We start from the raw sequence: 21,923 nt of genomic DNA, 5'->3' as shown, positions 1-21,923 counted from the left end.
TGTTTTTTGTGAAAAGCAACAAACTCCTGTAATCAGCAGCAAACAGTTCAGAGTTTTGCTAAACTGGATCGTCTGACATAAGACGTCATGCTTACTAACTTCCAAACACAGAGGTGGAGAAGCTTGTTTTGCAGCTACAGAGCTTGGAAACCTTAATTGTCATGTAAAATGTTGACATATAATTGGATGGAATAAACACGTGCAATGCAATGAGCAGGTTGCCTCTGCAAAAGTAATAAATGTGCATTTAGCCGTTAATTCCTAGATTCAATAGGGAAAAGAATCTATATATAAAACACTTCAAAGAGCAGGGAAGAGCAGGAATTTAATTAATTCCTATAGCAGGGACGTAACGCTTCAGGCTCAGTGTCAGCTGAGATGGTGTGCTGCTGTTTCAGAATAGCTATATCTCTGTGTGGGGTGAGTGGGGTTGAAGGGTGGGGCTGCGGGAACCTCTGTAGGATTAACTGACTTTGGCTGTAATTACAGCTGGAGGTTTGTTTAAGGTCATTCTGTGTAACCCATGCGTACTGACACTGAACTAGTCCTCTCCTCCTCATTAGGCTTAACGCAAACAACACTGTATCCAGAATATGATCGGCTCTCATTAGGACCTGCAACTGCAGCACCTACTGGACAAGACCCAGTGTAAATGGTGAGCACTGATTGGCTCACCAGCAGATAATCATGCCTGTAGCCAGATACATTTGTTGACATTCAGGGAGAGTATCTCCGATTGTGCATGTGTGTGTTTGAGTGTTTGTAAAAAGAAAGTAACGTTATCAAAGTTTCAGGCTGAACTTTAGAAGGTATATGATTGTTATTCGCCAATATGTGTGTGTCCTTTCTGAGATTTTCGTACTTCAAAAGAACCTCTTTTCCAGCACTGCAGGGGTGGTTATGGTAGGGATGAACTCAAGGTCATAATGAGTTCAGACTCAGACTTACACACAGGTACATGTGCTCTCAATATAGACACACATACACACACAAACATACACAACTTTGTTCTCGGCATCGGTTTTATGTTTGCAGCAGCAGGTAGAGGTGCAAACCTGATATCTATTCATATTATACACATGCACTCGTGCAGATGACTACTCTGAACCCACAATTTCGCATGCTGGTGTTAATTTTGATTTGAGCATCACAAATTTCTTTTTGTGTAATATAGTATTATGATTCAATATGTATTCCTTGTTTTTTTGTTAGTAAACATCTACTTCATGTCGTCTATGATGTCTTTCCTGTCCACATTTCTTTTAAAACAATGTTAAGACATGCCACTCTTAAGTGTTTAGCATACCAAGTCAGATACATGGCAACACAATGTGTTTTATATGGCAGCCAACTCCATGGCAGTGTAACACAGTATTTCATTTAATCAATGTAATGTAAATGTTTTGGTGCATTCCATTTGAAGTTGGAAGACCTTTTCAACTGTAACGCCTTGTTAAGTTGGACTTCGAACTTGAATGGTTGAGCACCCTCACCAATTCCAACTATCTTCAAAGATAGTGGCAGTGCATGTAAACTTTAGTGACTGGTTGTGACAGGCTAAATAACCCAATCACTTTAAGCATATTTGCACTGCACAAGACACTAAATAATGTGGACTGCACAACACTGGACATTATATTCCTCATTTCCAGTTAATACTTGTACAGCTGCTGTTATTGTGTATATATATATTTATATTTCTTCATACATTCTTATATATTTCTATACTGTGTATAGTGTATTTTGTTGTACAGTTATTTTATTTTCAACTTTAATTTATATATTTTATCTTATTCTTTCCCAGTTAAATTTACCCTTCATTCTAATTTGTGTTGTAGTTATCTCATTTTTAACTTAATTTTTATATTTTATTTTATTCTTTCCTAGTTAAATTTACCCTTTTTAATTTTCATATTTATTTCCTATCTTATTCATAGCCTTTTCTTTTTTTCTTTAGGTAACGAGCAGTTGTCTAAGCATTTCACTGCATATCGTACTGTGTATGTGACAAATAAAATTTGAATTTGAAATTTGAATACAGGGACCAGGTTCTATCCATTTGCAAAAGAACAAGCACAGTGTTGTACTGTAGCTATACTCTGTGACTGGTGTTGTTTAAAGTACTGCCACAATTGTTCTATGCTGGATTTATTCAGCTAAAAAAAAGTAAAAAGGATTTTCAGATTTGTGGGGGAGTCTTGTGTATCTGTAATCTGTATCTCACATATTCTCAAAGTGAAGGGAGCTGAATTTGTCTCCACCACTAAAAGGATTCTTCTGTTAGAGCCCAGCTCAGGAGATCACAGTGAAAATGGTGTGCGCTGTCCATGGTCCTGAAGTTACACCAGTTTGATTTGATATTTTACAGTGTATTTGAATGCAATAAAACTTTATTAAAGAAAGACTGTTTTAATTAAATGCACTGATCATAACAAAAAATAGCACCTTCAAACCATCAATACTATTCAAAAAATTAAAATGAAAAAATGTGACTTTCGATGTCTAATGTCAAAGGGGTAATTATTTTAAGGATAGGGTCCAAAATCAACACTTTCTTCCTTCATTATTTCTGTTTTTCAGCCATTTAGCATTGATGTTGCTTTTTCAACCCCACTACACAGGCTGTTAAATTCTTGCCACATTAGCTGAAAAGAACACAACAACAAAATATCGAAGAGTAGTAACAGGTTTTTCTGTGATGTTCCTGTGAGGTTAAAATATATAGTTTTACTGAAATGAGATTAGTTTTAATGGGGTTACTCAATACCAGCAGAGAAATGTCCATTCTTCTTATTTCATAGCATCAAATTCTTCTGCAGATAATTATGCACCAATGAGTGAAGTCAGTTATTATTACTATTGCTTTTTTTTTTTTTTTTTTAGCTTTTCTTTAACCAGGAAGTGAATACAAACCACACCCATCCTGCTAGTTAACGACTGAGTCATCATGCTGTTTAATTTGTAATAATGTCATATTGATCACAGCTTCTTCATCCTATATTGGTAATAAAAAGATTAAATAAAAACCTACAGTTAACAAAAACATGACATTAAATATATAAATTTAATAAAAAAAATTTATAAACACCCTATTTGCATATTGTAAGGTCTTTACCTTATGATATAAAACATTTGAGTCACCTGTTGCTGTGATTTGGCGCTTTAGAAATAAAACTGAACTCAAAAAATTTCAATTGAATTGAATATTGAGCCTGTACCGACACTAATATGTGTGTGTATCTCAGGTAGTGTGATTGAGGGATTCCATTATTGTATGAACCCAGTGTCAGCACTGTTTTCTTGTGTGTGTATGCGCTTGTGGGGAGTCTTACACTATTTCAGGCTCTATCCACCTTCTCTCTAATTGGCCTCCAGAGGGGTGGTGAGTTGGCAGGAGGCTGACCAACTGATCACACCAATGACCCTTCTCTCCCTCAACCTCAAAAGCTCAGAGGCACCACTGTTACCTATCCACCTTTGTCCCTTTCCTCTATCCATCCACTCATTCTTCCATCTACTCAATTCCCTAAAGCTGAATGACTAAGCTAACCTGGCCAACTTCTTCTTCATATCTCTCTTTTTTTTCTTTTCTGTTCATTTCATTTCATCTTATCGGCCCTTCTGCTTCTCCCTCCACCTCAGTCCAACCAATCATACGCTTTTGTTCCACATTTCTGCCTTTCATAACTCCAAGGCCTAACACATGGCTACAAGACATTTTAACAGTTTGTGTGGGTGCATTTCAAATTTCTCTTTTTGTTTTGATAATAGCGACATTACAGTGCCAAGGAAAGACTCCCTTCTTCTTTCTTTGGTGAAATGACCTACTGTCCCTTTATTAATTCTCTCCTCTATTTAGCTCAAAAGCTTTCTCTCTCTTGATGAAAATCAACTATTTAACTATTTATTTCATTATAACTTCAAAAAAACAAAACACACACAAAAAACCAAAAGATTAAAAAAAACCTTTAAAATAATAAGGAAACAGAAAATTTGGATAGACAATTTAATTTCCATATTTTAGGTCAGTATCAGTCTTATCTCATATTTATATGATTATAAATCCACTCTCAAATGTTTTTTTACAACAGGGTAATTGTACCGTACAATTTTGTTGTATGCACACAATCTCACCCAGTACATTACAGACTGTAACCACGTAGCTATATGTAGTCTCTCTTTCATAGTCTATCAACCCTAAAACATTTTGTGTTGTTTCATATTAGAACACAAACTAGCAAAATAATTTTTTGTGTGAAGAAACCTTAACATTTAATCTGCTTTCACACCATCTCAATCACTCGCTAATCAAATTGATCCAATCACAACAAATTCGTTGTTTATGCTACTTTTCACCCATATTAGAATACATGATTTCAGCAGCTGGTCTATCGTCTAACCCATCATACATTCATCCTCCAAATTCACACCTTGCCTAACATGTTTTTGTGCCTAATCCAGAGCATGTTGTCTTTTTGAGTAGACCTGCTGCAGGTCAGAACGCCAGTCTACTAGCCAAAAATATAGATATTTATTATTGATGAAGAGTGAAGATAAATCAGTATACTGTTGAACTGTAAAACCTTCATAAAATCTAGACTTAGATTAGGATGGTTCTTTTAATCCTAAATATTATTTAACTACTTATGATCTGGTTCACCTATTTGCAATTAATTTTGTTATTATTTTTTAACTCCTCTGTTTATAATTATGCATTCTGCTTTTGTGTGTCTGATTTCTATATAGTAAAATATATAATAAATTAATAAAGAAATCTTTCACAGACACGTTTTAATGAGGGCAAATAGTACTGGTACTAGTATAGTTTTCTGTAGCCTTTGAAAACAGTTATATAACACTATTAACCCACTCTGAAGGAGTGTTCTACAGTTAAAGGAAATAACCCTGTTGATGCAATTACTGTGGGAATCTCCAGTTGCAATGATTCAGATGTAGCAGTCCTCCAACTTATTGACCAGCTGACAATAAGAGAGACTGAAAGACTGACAGCAACAGGAAATAAAAAAACGAAAGACACGGACGAAAGGTGAACGAAGGGAACGAGTGGGCAGGTCCACGTAGACGAAGTGACAGTGAGAAAGCGATATGTTGTCACGGCCCCGAGGGGCTGTGATTTCTCATTCTGCTAGCCACTGTGGTGATGAACACAGGCAGTGACTCACAACGACACAATCAAAGTCAAAGTACATCCTTTGGTAGTGTCACTCCTCTACACGGTCCGCCTGCTGTCACTCACTCTTTCATCCTCACTGTCTGTGTCTGGCTGCATCTTTGTCCTCACACACTTTACAAAGTCAGCTTTCTTCTGAGTCTTGCCTTACTTGACTTTTTCTTCACAAGCTTATCAAATAACAACCACCAAATTGTCTCGTTCACTAATATGTCAAACAAGGTTTTCTTTACAAAAGAAAATCGCAATCTGTGAAGCAAAATTCACGTATCCATTTCAGGGTTGCAGACGGGCTGGAGCTTACCCTAGCTGTGATAGATTGAGGGGAAAATTACACCCTGTCAGCTCAGAGAAGTTTGATAGCTAAAGTTAATTTTTGTACAGATGGGTATCAAATGGGTGCCAAGTGTCACCATGGTCTAATCGACTTAATAAAACAAACAAACTCGTGTATAAACTGAAATACTTTACCCAAATTACTGATGAACTTATGATACAATAATAGCAAATAAATATTATATGCAACCAATCACAGGACTTGTTCAATAATTTTGTTTATTTAAAAAATTTAGTGGCTTGTAAATCAGCTTTAGCTGTGACATCTATGACAGAGGGTAGAAATTATACTGGATAAAAATCTACTCGGTAACATCTTGATGCTTGCACTATAAAAATAAAGTAATTTGGATTTACTGAGTTACTAGACTTCTGGTTTATTGTGCTTTTCACAAATCAGTTCAACCAAACTGATCACCTACATTTTTATGCCTTTGACTGTGTGCTAAGTACAGCCAAATAGAAATCGGATTACACGTGATCTTTACAGACAAATACTAAATGAAGAATAGACAAAAAAGTTTAAAAAAAAGTGAAAAAGTATACAGCAATAGATTTTACTCAAGACTGTCCAATCAAATACTGGATTTTGAGGACAGTAAATGTGAAACAATATAACCTGGGAATAGCCTAATTTCTACTGTGTCGTTTTAACCGACAGGAAGCAGCAATAACACCATTGTGCTGTGACAATATGTGGTAAGAAATACTAGAATGTGGTACAATGACAACTTTTGACACTAATCATCAAAATAACAAACACCCTCAGTCGTTACATTACTTAGCAATTTCCAAGAAAGCTGCCTAATTTACTTCATTTAGGGGGTCATTTGAGGTCAAACCAGCCTCCCGCCAACAAAGCAAAACTTAGCAAAGAAAATACTGTGCAGGACTAACAAGCCAAAAGTCTCATGCTACTACAGTTTCCACTCTGGTATTAACAACAAAAACCGAGAGACAAATGCAGCTACCCTGCTTCCAACATACAGAGTAAGATGGATTTTAAATGGCATTGCCTAGCAACAGCCTGCTAAGCTCTTGGCAGCTGCTTAGTCGTGGTGCATACTGATAGATAGAAACGGAGAGACTAACACACACATATATATACAGACAGCAACAGTAAAACTTAATGTGATGGAACTCATCAAGGCATCAACAAGGTGAAGAGCAGTGAGCTTTGTATAAGCAAAAGGATTAATTGCTGCTCTGCTTTATGTGAGTGGGCAAATGAATGCGATGCTATACTGACTTGAACTTTAACTCTGAGTTTAACATATTTAATTAAAATTCAGCACGGATGCTAAAAATACATTATTTACAAGTAATTGCAATTCTTTACAGAGATATTAATAAAAAAAATATTAAGAATCAAATTTTTATTTGGCCATGATTAGTGATGCAATAAAGTACTCATAAAACTGTGCAAACATTGGTTTAAGTGTTGAGTGTGACTCTGACCAGTTTGCAGGTGCATGATGCCACATAACTACAAGTAGAAAGTTTTTTCACATGAAGAAGAGAAAAACAAGCTGACAGCGAGCCAAGATAAACAAATGTCTGAGAGCTCGGCTCATTATAATTAAAGTAACTGAAATGATGACTTTGTAAAGGGAGAATCTTTCAACCAGCATTGTAAGTTTTTGTTTGAAAATGTCATTCTGTCATTTTCAAAAACAATCATTTATCTCTGACTGTTGGATATGCATTAGCTTGGCAATAGGAAATGCCAGACTCTGCATTAATCCACAGTTAGCTAGACATAGGAAGCATATGCTAAAAAACAAAATATGCAGGCTGAACCATTATTAATTGGATGAGAAAAGGCTTTGCTAGGGAAAAAAATAGCTAAAGGACAGTGAAGCATTTGACACTACGGACAGAGTAAGCACAGAAACGAGACAGAAGCAATTCCAATAACTTTACAGAGAGACAGGTATGTGTTAGACAGATGTGTGGTTAAAGCATTTCTACAGAAGCACAAAGAAATAAGCAAGATTGAGAGGCCTTAAAAAGAAAGGATGAAAGACTGACACGGCCATCAACAACTCGCACAGGAGTAGTCAGAAGTGGTTTTAATGAAAGACTTGCACCCAAAGAGCCTTTTCTCTTTCTCCGTTTCTCTGTGCACAAAAACTCATGACATAGAAATGCACAGAAAAAAGAAGTGGGGTGTGAAAAATGGCAGCAGGTGCTTTGAACTGACAAGTCAAAATCTGAAACATCTGCCCTCACAGAAGACAGTTTATATGCTAAGGTGCCTACAAGACAGAGTGTCTGCAGGCGATGCTGAAGGATCAGACTCGTTTCTGGCAAGTTTGGGACTCTATTTCTGAAAAACTTTATTGAGGATTTTGTCAGAATGAAGAGACTCACAAATGTTCAGAAGAACATTTGGAAGTCATTTTCCACCAGGATGAGGACCCCAAGCAAAATGGTAATAGGCGCCATGTTCAACAAAAAGTGCTGTGGCCACAAGATATTGTGATAACATGAATCCAGGGAATAAATGTTAGGAATAAGCTCTGTGTCAAGGACCCTGAAAAGTTGAAAAACTGTGCAAGTGCACCTGGTATTGGTGGTGTTTTAAAAGCAATGAGTGATTCATCTTTGATTGATCTTTTTTCTGTTGAAGTGAACTGATAAAGAGAAACTAAACTAAAAGGCTGCACAACAGACAAATTATCCCACTTAGCAACTACCACTGTACTTATTATCTTGGCATGTAATTGAAGATAATTTAATCGGTGTAATCTACAAATGGCTAGCAGATTTTATTTGGAAACTGTCAGTTTAAAGTCCTTCACTCTGTTTTCACCTCATCATTTTAAAAGCCCTGAATGTGAAGGATTCAGGCTGTGAAGCACCTCTTGCTGACAGCCTGTGAAGCTAAAGTTAGTTCAAGTAGCTTGAGTATAGAGTTGTCAACACTTTTACACTGGCTTTGTATATTTTGCAAGAACCTAGTATTAATATCAGAAGAGGACATTTCCTTCTAATATAAAGAAAGACTTGCAATTCATTACATTTAGCTAGAAATTGACAGAGATGTTAAATTTTATAATGAAAAAAGAAAACAGCCAATTTATCTGATTCTTCTCATGTAGAAACAAGATAATTATATTTCATAATTGTTGCTGAATCAAGAATGTACTTATAATTTGTTTATTTGTTTTTTCTTCTCTCATAAAACACAGAATTGATAACACAATAAGGTAACTTGTGACTGTAGTTAGGAACAAGCAGAGGTTAACTACATTATTCTATTACACTCATTGACCTATAGCCTGAAGAGGTTTACACACATGTGTGTCTGAGTGTGTGTCTTGCAGATTTGCTACACATACTCAAGGCTTATCCTTTCTCATTGTTGATTTCCTCAGCTTTGCAAAGATTATTATGACATCTGAACGTGCATCTTCATAGACAATATCAGTTTTAAATAAAACTATCTGCAATCAGCAGTAACAAGTAGTAAGGAGGTGTGTAGGACACTGTGAAGTGCTCTCATATAGTGTTTGAGGTACAACAGAAATCACTTAAGTTTAGCTGCCTCTGTCTGTGACCTCATTTCATATTCCAGAAATAGCTCCCTCTCACCTCACGCTGCTACATCGCATGGGTACATGGGACATGTACACACAGACACAGACAGACACTCACACACACACACAGCTATGTAATGCAGCCCAGTGGAAGGTGCAGTGTGACATGCAACAGGGGGGGGCTCTTATAAAACCGAGGAGGAACATTTTAACATCAAACACTCGAGGCCAGCAGGACGCAGCGTCTCCTTGACGGTCGCAAATCGAGGGTCGAATGGAGATCATATGTGCGTCTTCCTGTGAATGCGAAGCCTACCTGAGTACAGAGAGGCAGTGGGGTACTGGTTGATCTGCTTCATTATTGTGGTGTCTATGAAAGTAGCGTGGTCTAACGAAAAGCAGCACTATCTGATTCAAGGAATCAGCATTTTAGCTCCAGTTGTCACAGAAAAAGGTTGTAAAAATGTGCAGGATGTCTGCTCTTCACTGGCATCATTGCATTACTTGCTAAATTTAAGTATGGGGAATGGAAGTCATGCAGATTTTGTGTTGATATGGTAAGGGATCTTTCTGCTTTGTTTGTCTAATGTTAAGTTTCAGTAGCTTCATGCCATGCTTCATCAATAATGTCCTAAAAGCTTTTGTACACAACCGAAAATGAATCTATATTTCTCCAGAGCAAAGTGGAGAGCAAGATGCTTCGAGGTAAAATTAGTTAACTGAGGCAAATGGCTTAATAAAACAAATTAAACGCTGGAAACTGCTGTCCAGTTTGGGGTTTAAGCTGCCTGCATGATTAGAGGCAAGGAAAAAAAACACCTACACAAGCAGTTCTTTTTCCCGCAGTAAATTATGACCAACTGGATAGAAACATATAATTTGTGTGAAAGTCAAAAGATTTTTCAAGTTATACCCTACTATCAAATGGTGAAAAGGCAATTAGGAAAGAAAGCAACAAAGAAATATTAAACCCAACTTTCTATTTGAATTCTATAGTTTAGAGCAGAAAGGATTTTCACAAGCTGCCACTGATATATTCTGATGACTGCTTTCCCTAAGCAACATCTGTACAGGCTGACAACTGACTGCAATCACTGAGGTGGAGTTAATACTCACATAGGAAGCTCTCATTCCTGCTTTCCTTTCTTTATACAGCATCACTTTACAATCTTTCTCATCGAGTTGGCAAAACAAATACACATTTTTCTCCATCTCTGTCTCTCCATGGCACACAAACACTGCACATACACATTCGTACTCGTGCTCAATCCCTTAGAGGGCCCTAAAGCCTTAATAAGGAAGATTTAATTAGTTTTCAAAGTATATGGGTGAGCAAAGAAGGGGCTATTATCTTTATGCTTAACAGCAGCAGTTGTGTGTTCCCATGGAGAGAGCATCTCTGGTGGCATTCAGTAAAACACTATGGCTTTGATGTACAAAATGAGGAAAAGCGAAAAAAGCCCAAAGGAACGTGTAAAAGCTGATTGCTCTCCTGTGTCTGTGTATGAGAGAGCAGGCATATGGTCATTAATTTGCTTTGACTTATCAAATGCATAAAATACCTGCATAAAAATAGGAATTTATCACAGCAATCAGCACATTACAGACTTTGCATACAATCTATACTCAGTGTATAAATTCTTACACTAACTTGCCATTTAAGAACGTCCCACGATTTCATCTGGAAAAAGGTACCAGGAAACATGAGTGTACTGTAAAGAGAAGCTGGTTTTTGAAAGATGGCATCCTATCCTGTGCTTTAGAGATGCCAAAAAAAAAAACAAATAACTGTGGACCCATCTGTGGGTAGCACAAAGAAGACAATGTAGTTTGTTATCATTTAGTCATTCATTCACAAGACAAGAGAAAAAAGAAATTATGTTTTTTCATTGTCAGGATGATGTGGGAAATCCAAGAGGCATACAATATGCACACAACCCCATCGCAAGATGTTGTTAGACTCATTGTGTTGCTTGTTAGTCTATATTTTTCTCGCTCTCACGAATACATGGACAATCGTTGTCAGGACAGTAAATATTCCATTTACTGGTAGAAAATTACCTACAATTAAACAGAAAAAGTTCCCTTGCATAGTAGCGGTTCTTAACTTTTTAACATTCAACTTGCTGACAGCGCTATGGCATCATCCTGCCCTCTGTCCTCTACGCTCTGCAGCTGATGGGAGAAACAGTTGTATGTACAACAACTCATGGAAGAAAAGTGGAGAACTGCTCAGTCTCAACCCCAAAACTATCATTTCACAGCTAATTATACCAAACGATTATATACAATTAAAGCTTGGTTAAGTTTGTTTAGAATGAGCCCATAACAATGACAATATTAATAGATATAAAAAAGGGAACGGTGTCATCTGAGTGGACCAAGTTGAGTTGAGTTGGTAGCAAATCTGCGTGCGACATGAAGTATGGTTATGAGAGCCATGCACCATTTAACTGCCTGTATTGGTTCACTAATGTTACTCGTTTTGTGGAGATGTATGTGCAACAGCAGCTCAGAACACCGCAGTGGGCTGGAGAGAAAACCAAGAAACATTTTTTAAAGGTCACATGTTGTAGAAGTTACCTCTTTCCAATGGTGGGAACTTCATGCAGTGCAAATTCAGAAATTGTTCTTCCGTAAGAGCACCGACTTCACTTCGGTGAAGTTGTATGTCTACAGTACGGTACAGACCAGCTCTCTGAGGATACTTCATGGTGCATGGGAGTTTGCCCAACTAGTTTACATGTGTTTTGTGGACTTGGAGACTGCGTCCCTCAGAGTGATAGCTGCTCACGGAGTATGGGTGTCTGGCCAGTTGCTACATGCCATTCTATCCTTATACAACCGTTGCAAGAACTAGGTCCGTATAGCCGGCAATAAGTCGTTCCCAGTGGATGCTGGACTCAGCCGGGGCTGTCCTTTGTCACCAATTCTGGTCATAACTTTTATAGACAGAATTTCTTGGCATAGCCAAGTGACGGAAGGCTTCCACTTGGACAGTGTGTGAATCTCGTCTCTGCTTTAAGCAGATGATGTGGCTCTGATGCCTTCATCAGTTGAGGTGTTTCGGGCATCTGACCAAGATGCCTCCTGGGCGAGGTCTACCAGGCATGTCCCACCAGGAGGAGGCCCCAAGGCAGGCCCAGGACATGCTGGAGAGACTATATCTCTTGGCTGGCCTGGGAATGCCTTGGTGTTTCCCCAGACAAGCTGGAGGAGGTGGCTAGCAGGAGGGAGGTCTGGGCTTCTCTGCTTAGGCTGCTGCCACCAAGACCAGGCTCCAGATAAACAGAAGAAAATGGATGGAATTAATTTTGGAAAAATTTGGATTTTTTTTAAAGAATTGTGGCTTGATGCTAGGACCAGTGCTTCACAGCATGAGGGACCTGAGTTTCAACACAGACAGGGCTCTTGTGTGTGAAATTTCACCTGGGAGCTGCTGACACTGAAGGACATTCTAGGTTATGCTTTTAGCCCCCCATGGCACACACTCAACAGAGACTGCATGAAAACCTAGTGCACTATTAAACATAACGGCTTTGGCCTGAAGTTTCTCTCATTTAGGTTGTATTCTGGTTCCAGCTCTCCTGAGACCCTGAACTAGATAAGCTGTTAGGATAATAAATGGGTGGAGGATTGTGCATTAACACTCTCATGTGAACCTCCTGATACCTTCACATTTAGAACAGTAGGTCTAGACTAATTTATTTGCAAAGTACAGGGAGAAATCTACAACAAATTCAATTTTCGCAATCAAAAGTGGTCTTATCGACTTCATAGAATTCACTTTTGGACAAACCAAAAACTAATTTATTAATGGGGCCACCTTTTCCAAAAGCAGTCACAGTGTGTCTGTGTGCAAAAGATAGCATTTAGCTCACAAAGCCTTCTGCTGGTTTTAGACGTCTGATGAGTTGTTTTTTTGTCGGGTTTTTTTTTTATACTCCGGCAGCTGGTCAGAGCTAAAAGATCAGAAGGAGACAGTTAGTGCTGCTAACTGCTGCCCACGCCACACTCTGCTCTCTAATAGAAACACCAAACAAAAACACTCCACATAGTTCATTATCAGAGAAGAGTTTAGCCCTTTTTGTAACTGCAAAAGCACACTATAGTGGGAGATCTGACTGGTATTAACATTAATGTTAACACATTAATGTCCTCTAAATGTTGACACAGGCAAACAAAAGCTAAATTCAGAGAGATCAGCAGATGTTCAGAGATTCTGCTTATCTAAAAAACATTTCTGACTCCAATTTGGGGGAAAAACAATTAATGTTATTCTAAACAGAAGGCTGATTAGACATTTAAAATAATGACCATATTTTCTTGGGAGTAAATAACAGTTGGCAAAACAAAAGCAAAAAAAAAAAAAATCTCTCTCTACTGAGTCAAAAATGGTATATACCTTTATTATTGGCAAACCATGTCCTGCATCTCAAAAAGTATGTGGGTAAGGAAAAACTATGCCCAACTAAATGAAACAACCAACCACCAGCAGTTTATATATTGCTAAGTAAAGAAACTGTGAAAGGGATTTATAATATTTTTGTTTCTAGCTCAGTGGCAGTAAAAAGACAGCCTAGAATGGTAAATGGTAAATGGCCTGTATTTGTATAGCGCTTTTCTAGTCCCTAAGAACCCCAAAGCGCTTTACACAACCAGTCATCCACCCATTCACACACTGGTGATGGCAAGCTACGTTGTAGCCACAGCCACCCTGGGGCGCACTGACAGAGGCGAGACTGTCGGACACTGGCGCCACCGGGACCTCTGACCACCACCAGTAGGCAACAGGTGAAGTGTCTTGCCCAAGGACACAACGACCGAGACTGTCCAAGCTGGGGCTCGAACCGGCAACCTTCCGATTACAAGGCAAACTCCCAACTCTTGAGCCACGATCGCCCCCAGAATCAAGAATCAAGAAAACACAATAAGGCACCCTCCAAAAATTATATATATCACTAATTATTAATTATTAATATGCTATCTGGTTGATTTATAGTCAATAGGAAGCAATACATACTAATTTCTAGGTCCTCGGAATAAATCAATTTCTGCATTGGGACACATTTCTGCATCTCTGAAGTCTCCGAGGAAGGGTGGGAGCTTGTCACTGCTGTGGCGTGTTAGTGCTCGCTGACTCATACACCTTGGAAATGGTTGTTCTGAACATTTTATATGATGAGTGACAGGGGTGGAAAGGCTGGAATATTGCTTAGAAGCATGCTGGTACAGCCCAAGGCACAACACAGAGAAATATTTATGCTAGAGAGATAAAATAAAGAAAATATTCATACTGCAAATATTGCATTCGCTTTGTAGCATTTATTTTTTATCTGAGAAGGTAAACAGTGGTCAGCACTTGGACTTAATGGGTATTAAATTATTATCTCTGTGTATATGAGAGTGCAATGATGATGTAGCCCCATTTGAATCCATTGGTCTGATTTCACTTGCAGTTATCCGCTGAAGTTAAAGGTTATGGTGACGGAGGTTTGGGAAAGCCTCAGAATTGCAGGAGCAAAGATCTGACTGAAAGCGAGCTTTCATCTAGAAGGTCATCTGGCTCTTTTCAATTACTTGAGACACACATGCTGATGTGCACACTGGAGACACACTTGTAATTATCTCTAAGTTGCTTCAGGCAGATTACACTTTAAAGCTGACCTTTGCACATTTTATTCAGTCTATGAATGTGATACAGTTGAGGGTGGGTGATTATAGCTGAGGATAATCCCAGTCTGTGAGGGCACAAACAGTCTTACACTCTGCATACAAAAGCGGTTTAAGAGCGGTTCATATTTTGTGTTATACCTAGAAAGTAAAGCCATTTACTGGTTTATCTAACTGCACTCTGTAGCAGCTTGTGGCAAATTCTCTTTAAATAGGCATCTTCTGAAGCTTTGACACTTTCAAAGTCACACTAATGATGGTAGTACAATATACTAAGTTTGTTCTTAGTATATTGTACTACTGCATTATGTGTCCAATTTACTTGCATAACAACTTATTTAACTTAGTTTATTTAAATCCAGGTTGCAGACTCACCTATTCTCAGCTGCATTTGAATAAAGCACCAAATCCACACTTTTAAGCTTAAATTTCAAAACTTACATTTTAACTACTGATTTTACCTACTGTTCTGATTTTATCTGTTTTGATTTTATATACTGTTTTGTTTGTTTGTTTACTTGTTTTAATCAATTTTAAATCATGCTTTTTATTTGTTTTTGTTTCTAATGTCTCTGTAAAGCACTTTGAATCACCTTGCTGTTGAATTGTGCTATACAAATAAACTTGCCTTGCCTTATCACAACTTTGGGTGATCAGGACCTACATTGGTTTTTAAAGAAACAGTAGTTCGGACATCTTTCAAAAGAATTCACAATAAAACAAAACAATACCTTTATTACTATCTTAATAAAATTAGATGTAATTAGATTAACTGCTGCATAAAGTGAATGTTCCCAACCCACATGCAGGTTTTATATCTGTAAACATGTAAAAGGTTCATAAATCATTATGCTTTTGTCAACGTGACATCTCTAACACTACTGGTGAACCTCAAATGACTAAAGTGCAATTAATAAATCTTTTTTATTTGAAGCCGTAACAGAAAATGGGCCGTGTAAGTTTGTGAATAAATCATACAGCTCTACAGCCTGCCTCATGCCTGGAAACAAGAAGAAGAATCTGCTACATATATAGTATAAACTACACAGTGACATACTCTGTCATCTATGCCAGAAAAGGAGATATTTTATCATGAGGATTCCGGTAGAAAGGTTCTTGCATGTGTAAAAGGCAACACAGGGAAAAGGGCATGTCTTTTACTTTCACACTACGTTTCTGTCACTGAGACTGCATTGCTCTCTCTCTCGGTCTTGCTTCCCATCTCAGTCGGCATCCCAAACTTTCTGGCAATCACTGAAATGCCTATAGGAGCTCTTTTCAGCAGGAAGCAACAGCCTTGTACTCTTTGTTGTGATGTTCATCTGTGTGAGCATGTAACAGTGTGCACGAGACAGAGCAAGAGTGACAGAGAGAAAGAGTCTGGAGGGACCATCTGTCCTGTGACCTGGACATAATGTAGACCAGGAGGAGTGCGGCTCTGGGAACTGCCGATAGACATTAAACTGTACAAAGATAAAAACCTAAACACGTGGCACAGATATGAAGACACAAACACACACAGTGACAGCGTCTTGGAATTCATAATGCATCCATCTCTTTCGCTTATCCAGTTCAGGATGGTGGTGGTGGGTGGCCGTGGATGAGAGGTGGGGTACACCAAGCTGCCATTCTATTGCTGGGCTAACACAGAAAACAACCATTCACACTCACATTCACACCTATGGCTGATTTAGAATAACAGTTAACCTAACGTGCATGCATTTGGACTCTGGTAGAAAACCTATTAGCAGGTCTGAGGTCTTAAAATAGGAGGAAAAAAGAACAGCGGAATCAATAATTAAGCATTAATAAGATAAGAAACATATGATTGTAAAGCAGCATAAACAACTTGTTTTTTTAAAGCTTGAGTAGTAAGAGAAAATGGCCTCATTCTTACTAAATGACCTTCCAACTCTCGATTTATTCCTTCTGCTGCCTCCATCTGCTCATTGTTCCATTCATTTCACTCATCTCACACCCTCTCTTCTTCTACCCTCCTATTTTGAACACTTAAATCAACATTCATTTTCCTGCGAGGAGGAGTGACGCGGGTTGGCAGGACTTTCATCTGAAAAGCTGCTATAAATACCCAGTTGAACGAGAAGAGATGGAGAGATGAGAGAAAAGAGAGAGGCGGAGGGGGAGTGGGACTTGAAATAGACTAGTTGTGGGCATTACAAATATTTGGTTAGATGAAAGCATCTGAGTAGAAAGAATTTACAGAGACAGCAACGCCTGATGCAGGTTGGACTTCAGAGCGCTGCTGAATCCAAAGCAGACGAGGAGGTTGGTGGTATTTCATAAAGTATGTGAACAAAAACAGCTACATCTGATCTGTCAAGGCTATCCTCTGAAACCTCGTACCTTTTACTCAAAAGAAGCAATTCAGACCAGAGTTGTGGGAGAATGGTTGTGTATAGGCCTATTGCCTAAGCATGATATAGAATTTACTAATCAAGCCACTGGCACTGTTATGCTAATCTTCTAAGGTTTGTGGCAGCTGAAAGAGATCTAAAAAAAAATCTAAAAAGGCATCTAAAAAATTCTCTAACCTTTTTTTCTCTCTCTTTATCCTGCTCTGTTTTCATTAGTTGATAACGTCATTTGAAAAGTTAGCTGGAGCAGACTATACTATATTGGTAAAGTGTACTGCAATAATGCCCCTGGCCCAGTAGAGGATTACAAAGTTCAGGCTTCAGATGAGAGCGAAAGGGAAAAAGGACGAGAGAATGGGAGACACCGCTGCTTTTTTTGATTAGAGCTTTTGAGAAATAAGCCATTTGTAGATGAGGGTGAACGCAAAAAGTTAAGCCCAGCAGGACTTACTGATAATTATACAGAAAAATAGGGTTCAAATGTGTCTTTTGAAGCTCTTACCCAACGTCTTACTACTTCTGACAAACACAGCAATCAGTATGCATAGATAATCGCAGCATTGACCTCTTCAGCTATCTTATCATCATCTCTGAGGCTAGATAATCCCCAACAAACATGTCCTTCAATAAACACATACTCCTTACTCCCAGTGGCTGTGGTGCTTGCATTTTAACGCATGCAGCAATGATTTTTAAAGACTAGGCTTATCAGTCACAGCGTCCATAAGCTGAAGAACACACTCACCTTAGTCGCCTTCCTTCCAGCCTGTGCTCAGTAACACTTCTTCATTAAATTATGATGTCATACATTCTTTCAATATTAAATAGATTTGATTAATGCTACAGTCACACCAGGGGGAAAAAATGCAGAATGACATAGGTGCCTGCATTTTATATATGAATATAACCAGAATAACAAAACATACAATAACAAACATAACCCTCTGTCAAGGGTGGCCATCTCCTCAACCCATTAGAGAATGCTCTACATTCAATTTGTTTAAAGCAAAGGTTAAAAACTGGTTATGGACAAATCAAGTGTGTGATCATGTATGAGTTGTATAGTTTTAATGTTTTATTTGGGAACAGAATGGTGTGTATGTGTAAGTTTGGTGATGGAGTTTTTATTATGAATGAATGATGATTTTTTATGAATTATTATGTCTATTTTTTATGCTTAAGGACAACAGATGGAAATTAGCCCTTGGCTATAATCTGGTATGTTTACATTCATGTAATTTTTTTTTTTTACATTTATGTTCATTAACATGCACTGTCCTAAATAAATAAAATAAAATGAATACATCCAACTGCACGGCCCCGAGATTGAGCGTGCAACACTGTCAACCTCTGGATGACCAGTTTGCCATTGCACCTGAAATTGGTCACCACATGTGAATGCATCGAACATGTTAGAAGTGACCATGCTTGAGGAAGAGAGTTGTTCTGGAAGTCTACCGTGAACAGGATTGCAGGTCTATTTCTGAATACCTTGTACACTGCAAATATATCGTTTTCTGCCTTTGAGCACTAGGATGAAAACGTGTTGCCCAAATTAACTGCCTTTGTGAAAATGTAAATTAATAAGAAATAAATGCTGCTATATTATCCCCCCCTGTCCCTTGTGGGTGACTGTTGCTTTTGTAAAAAAAAAGTTTAAAAATGTCATAATGGATAGTGCTGTACTCCCACCCCCACCATGAGAATGTGTCATTTGCAAGTACACTAATTTCACAGTAAATTAATGAGGAAATTCATCCACCGTGTGGCGTCTTTAAGAAAAGAAAGAAAAATACATTTATAGTTTTGAAAGCTAAACAAATTTGCATAAGCCATTTAAGTATGCATCTTGAGTTATTAGTTTCCAATCAATTCAAATTTATGGTGCTGCTGGAATACTATAGTTAGTATAATCTCATCAAATGTAGGATGCTACACAACAAATTCAAATGTGGTTAATAAATGAAGCAAACTCAAAGGTTTCCATGAAATCTGAGAGTCTCATGATATTAATGTCAAGAAACCAGAATAATCACTATGCAAACAAGGTTTGTACATAGCTGCACTACATGCTGTAGGCTCCCCCTGGACCTGTGCATACTGACAGTTTATTCCTCTGCACTGATGGCTCATGAAGTGAATGATGGGAGTCAAACATTAGCTGGATTGGAGTTCGGGGACCTACTTGACAAATTTTCAAGGACCCTCTGCCAAGTTAGGATTAGCTTCATTCTCGCATGAAATTATTTTTTTCAAGACGCAATCTTATACAAGGATCTTGGAGGAACTTGAAAACTATATCTACATATCTCACCCTCACACAAGTAGGTTTATTACAGAACAAAACCTGCAAATATGCACACATATGAGGAGTTATTAAATGGAGCTCAGGTGTGCTTTGTTCCTACCTTCCACTTTTGTTTTGGAGGACTACCAGGGCATCAGGGAACCCATCCAGGTTGTAGTCCCCAAGGTGAAGGGCTGGGGGTTGACTCAAGTTATCTGACACAAAGCCCCAGATGGTTTCTTTCCGCTTGAAATCTGAGAGAACTGGTATCCACTGCAAAAACAAGTCCCCCAACAGTTAGTCATCAATCACAGTCATATCAGTGATACGTTGCTGGAAGCTTTAACAATAAAGAACAACAAGAATACAAAGATAAAAGTAAACAAATGAGCCTGGTAGAGAAAAAAAGTTTGTGTATATTTATCTTTCTCAAAGAAAACCAGAGATTATAACTCTTGAACAGTGTTCAGAAATCTGATATATACTAAACAAATACAGTAATAAAATCATGAATATTTAAAGTTGAATTTACATGAAAGAAACAAATTTTACATATTCTGTTAATCATAAATGACTTGGTTAAATTACCTGTCTGGAGTGGTTGTTATACGAGTTTAACCCAATTTCACAACATCACAAGTTACAGATCCCTTTGCCCACACAGTGTATACACCTACACATTCATACGTTACGTATGCCAATGTAATGGAATTTTGACAGCAGTAACAAGCTTAAAAAAAAGAAAAAAATGAAAGAAAAAAAGAAAAAAAGAAGCAATTTCAAGCTAATGACAAATGATTGCCTATTTTCAAATGCTTTTATCTCATCCAAATCAGCAGACTAAGAGCAATGGTTCAGGCAACTGACATTAATAGCAATTTTTCTTTCTTTTTTTTCTCAGTGCGATTAGAGCACTCCAATAATGCTCAAACCTGATGGACCAACAGTGGCTAGCTTTAAGAGCACCTTAACAACATTAAGTGTTTCAAAACGAGTTTCTTTGAAACTTTCAGCAGTAAAGTAAAACAAAAATGAAAAAAATAACATGACGTAAGTTTAATCCTAAATCTTCTCACCATGTAATAAATCATTCTCTTTCACCTGCAGGATCTTGAATAAAAACTAAGGCTGCAAAAATACTTGACAAACACTCTAACATCTCTAAAAGTATTAGACATGTGAAAAGGAACTTATACATCTCTAACTGGTAGCATTGGAATTTTTGCAACTCTGTAATGTTCAGTGTATTTTCCCCAATGTGACCGAATAAAACAAAAGATACACAGAAATCAGCCTACATTTCACTTACATACTACATTGAAAACAAAACTGTCACCTATAGGGGAGTTTTAGAATCAGATGTTGTGCATGTGCTCACAGCCTGCAGTCTCGTTTCGATGCAATTTTCTTTACACGTTAAGAGAATAATGAAAGTAGGCCCCCCACCTTAGCAGCATCATTTTTGCAGTTCGAAAACTGACTTACATGACATGTTTGTCCTATTACTGTTCTCCAGTTGCCTACAATGGGAAAAAAAATGCTATTGCTTTCCATGTTGCAACAGAAAGGTTTTATTGTCCAAATATTCCTAAACAATTAATTTCAGCAAAGTTGTTACCATGATGGCCGTAATGATCTCTCTGCTGTGATTAGTGCCATTACAGTCAGCTGTTAGACAATAGACTCCGGTGAATTACTTACAATTAAAGAGAATGAAGTGTTACACAAAAAAAAGGGGGAGACCATTATCAGCCCAAATGTTCACTCTTATAAACAGCGGTTTATGAGTAACATGTGTCATCAATCAGTGCATGTATTTGACATCAGATGGTCTACAGTTAGCATTAAACTTGGATTTGAGATACTTTGAGATGCCTCGTCCTGATCCCTGATAGGTATAATAAGGCACACCCAACAACCCACAGACCAGCCATCAATCCATTCATCCATTTTGCTGTAGTTTTACAGATAAGGGGAGGGGAAAAAAAAAACCTTTTCAAAACTGCACTAAACGGGCAGTTTGTATTAATTACATGTGCAGTTTCTAGAGAGGCATAAGAGGAGATGCTAGAGGTTTAAACTATTCATGAATGTTAAACATACACCAGGTGCAGGGGAGAGACACCAGAGATACATTCACCACAACTGCCACTAATGGCTCCTAATACAACCAGTATGTCTGAAGAAGAAAACCATAGCCTATTTCCAATTAGTTTGAAATCCATCATGGAAATCGTAATCCACGTTTTCTCCAAACCAGCTGTGCACACTACATGATATACAGGTAACACACTATTGCCTATTCGTAGGCGGTGTAGTGGGCTTAGGTCATGTTAATGATGTGACGCCTCAGTGGCTAAATGCAAAATGAGCATCAGCAATTTGCTTAGAGGGTCCCAGGTTGAAATATAATTTCTTTACTCTTCATTTTCAAAAACAAAGAAAATAAAGAATAGTCATTGGCCAAGTAAAGCCCCCCCCCGCTTCAAGATGCTAACAGAAATCCCAGACAGCATTTA

At 37.9% G+C, this 21,923-nt stretch overlaps 1 protein-coding gene across 1 annotated transcript in view; it reads right to left on the bottom strand.

The window, feature by feature from the left end:
* Positions 1 to 21,923, bottom strand: part of itfg1 (integrin alpha FG-GAP repeat containing 1) — a 158,670-nt gene that overhangs the window by 75,607 nt on the left and 61,140 nt on the right. Inside the window, exon 10 of the mRNA XM_006779704.3 lies at positions 19,526 to 19,677. Coding sequence (XP_006779767.2) covers positions 19,526 to 19,677 — 152 coding nt within the window. The remainder of the gene's footprint in view (positions 1 to 19,525; positions 19,678 to 21,923) is intronic.

This window comes from Neolamprologus brichardi, chromosome 1, assembly GCF_056152115.1.
Source record: "Neolamprologus brichardi isolate AB-2024 chromosome 1, ASM5615211v1, whole genome shotgun sequence".
NCBI classification, from domain to species: Eukaryota; Metazoa; Chordata; class Actinopteri; order Cichliformes; family Cichlidae; genus Neolamprologus; species Neolamprologus brichardi.
Note: the sequence above shows the minus strand (reverse complement) of the source record. Positions and strands in the feature narration are given on the sequence as shown.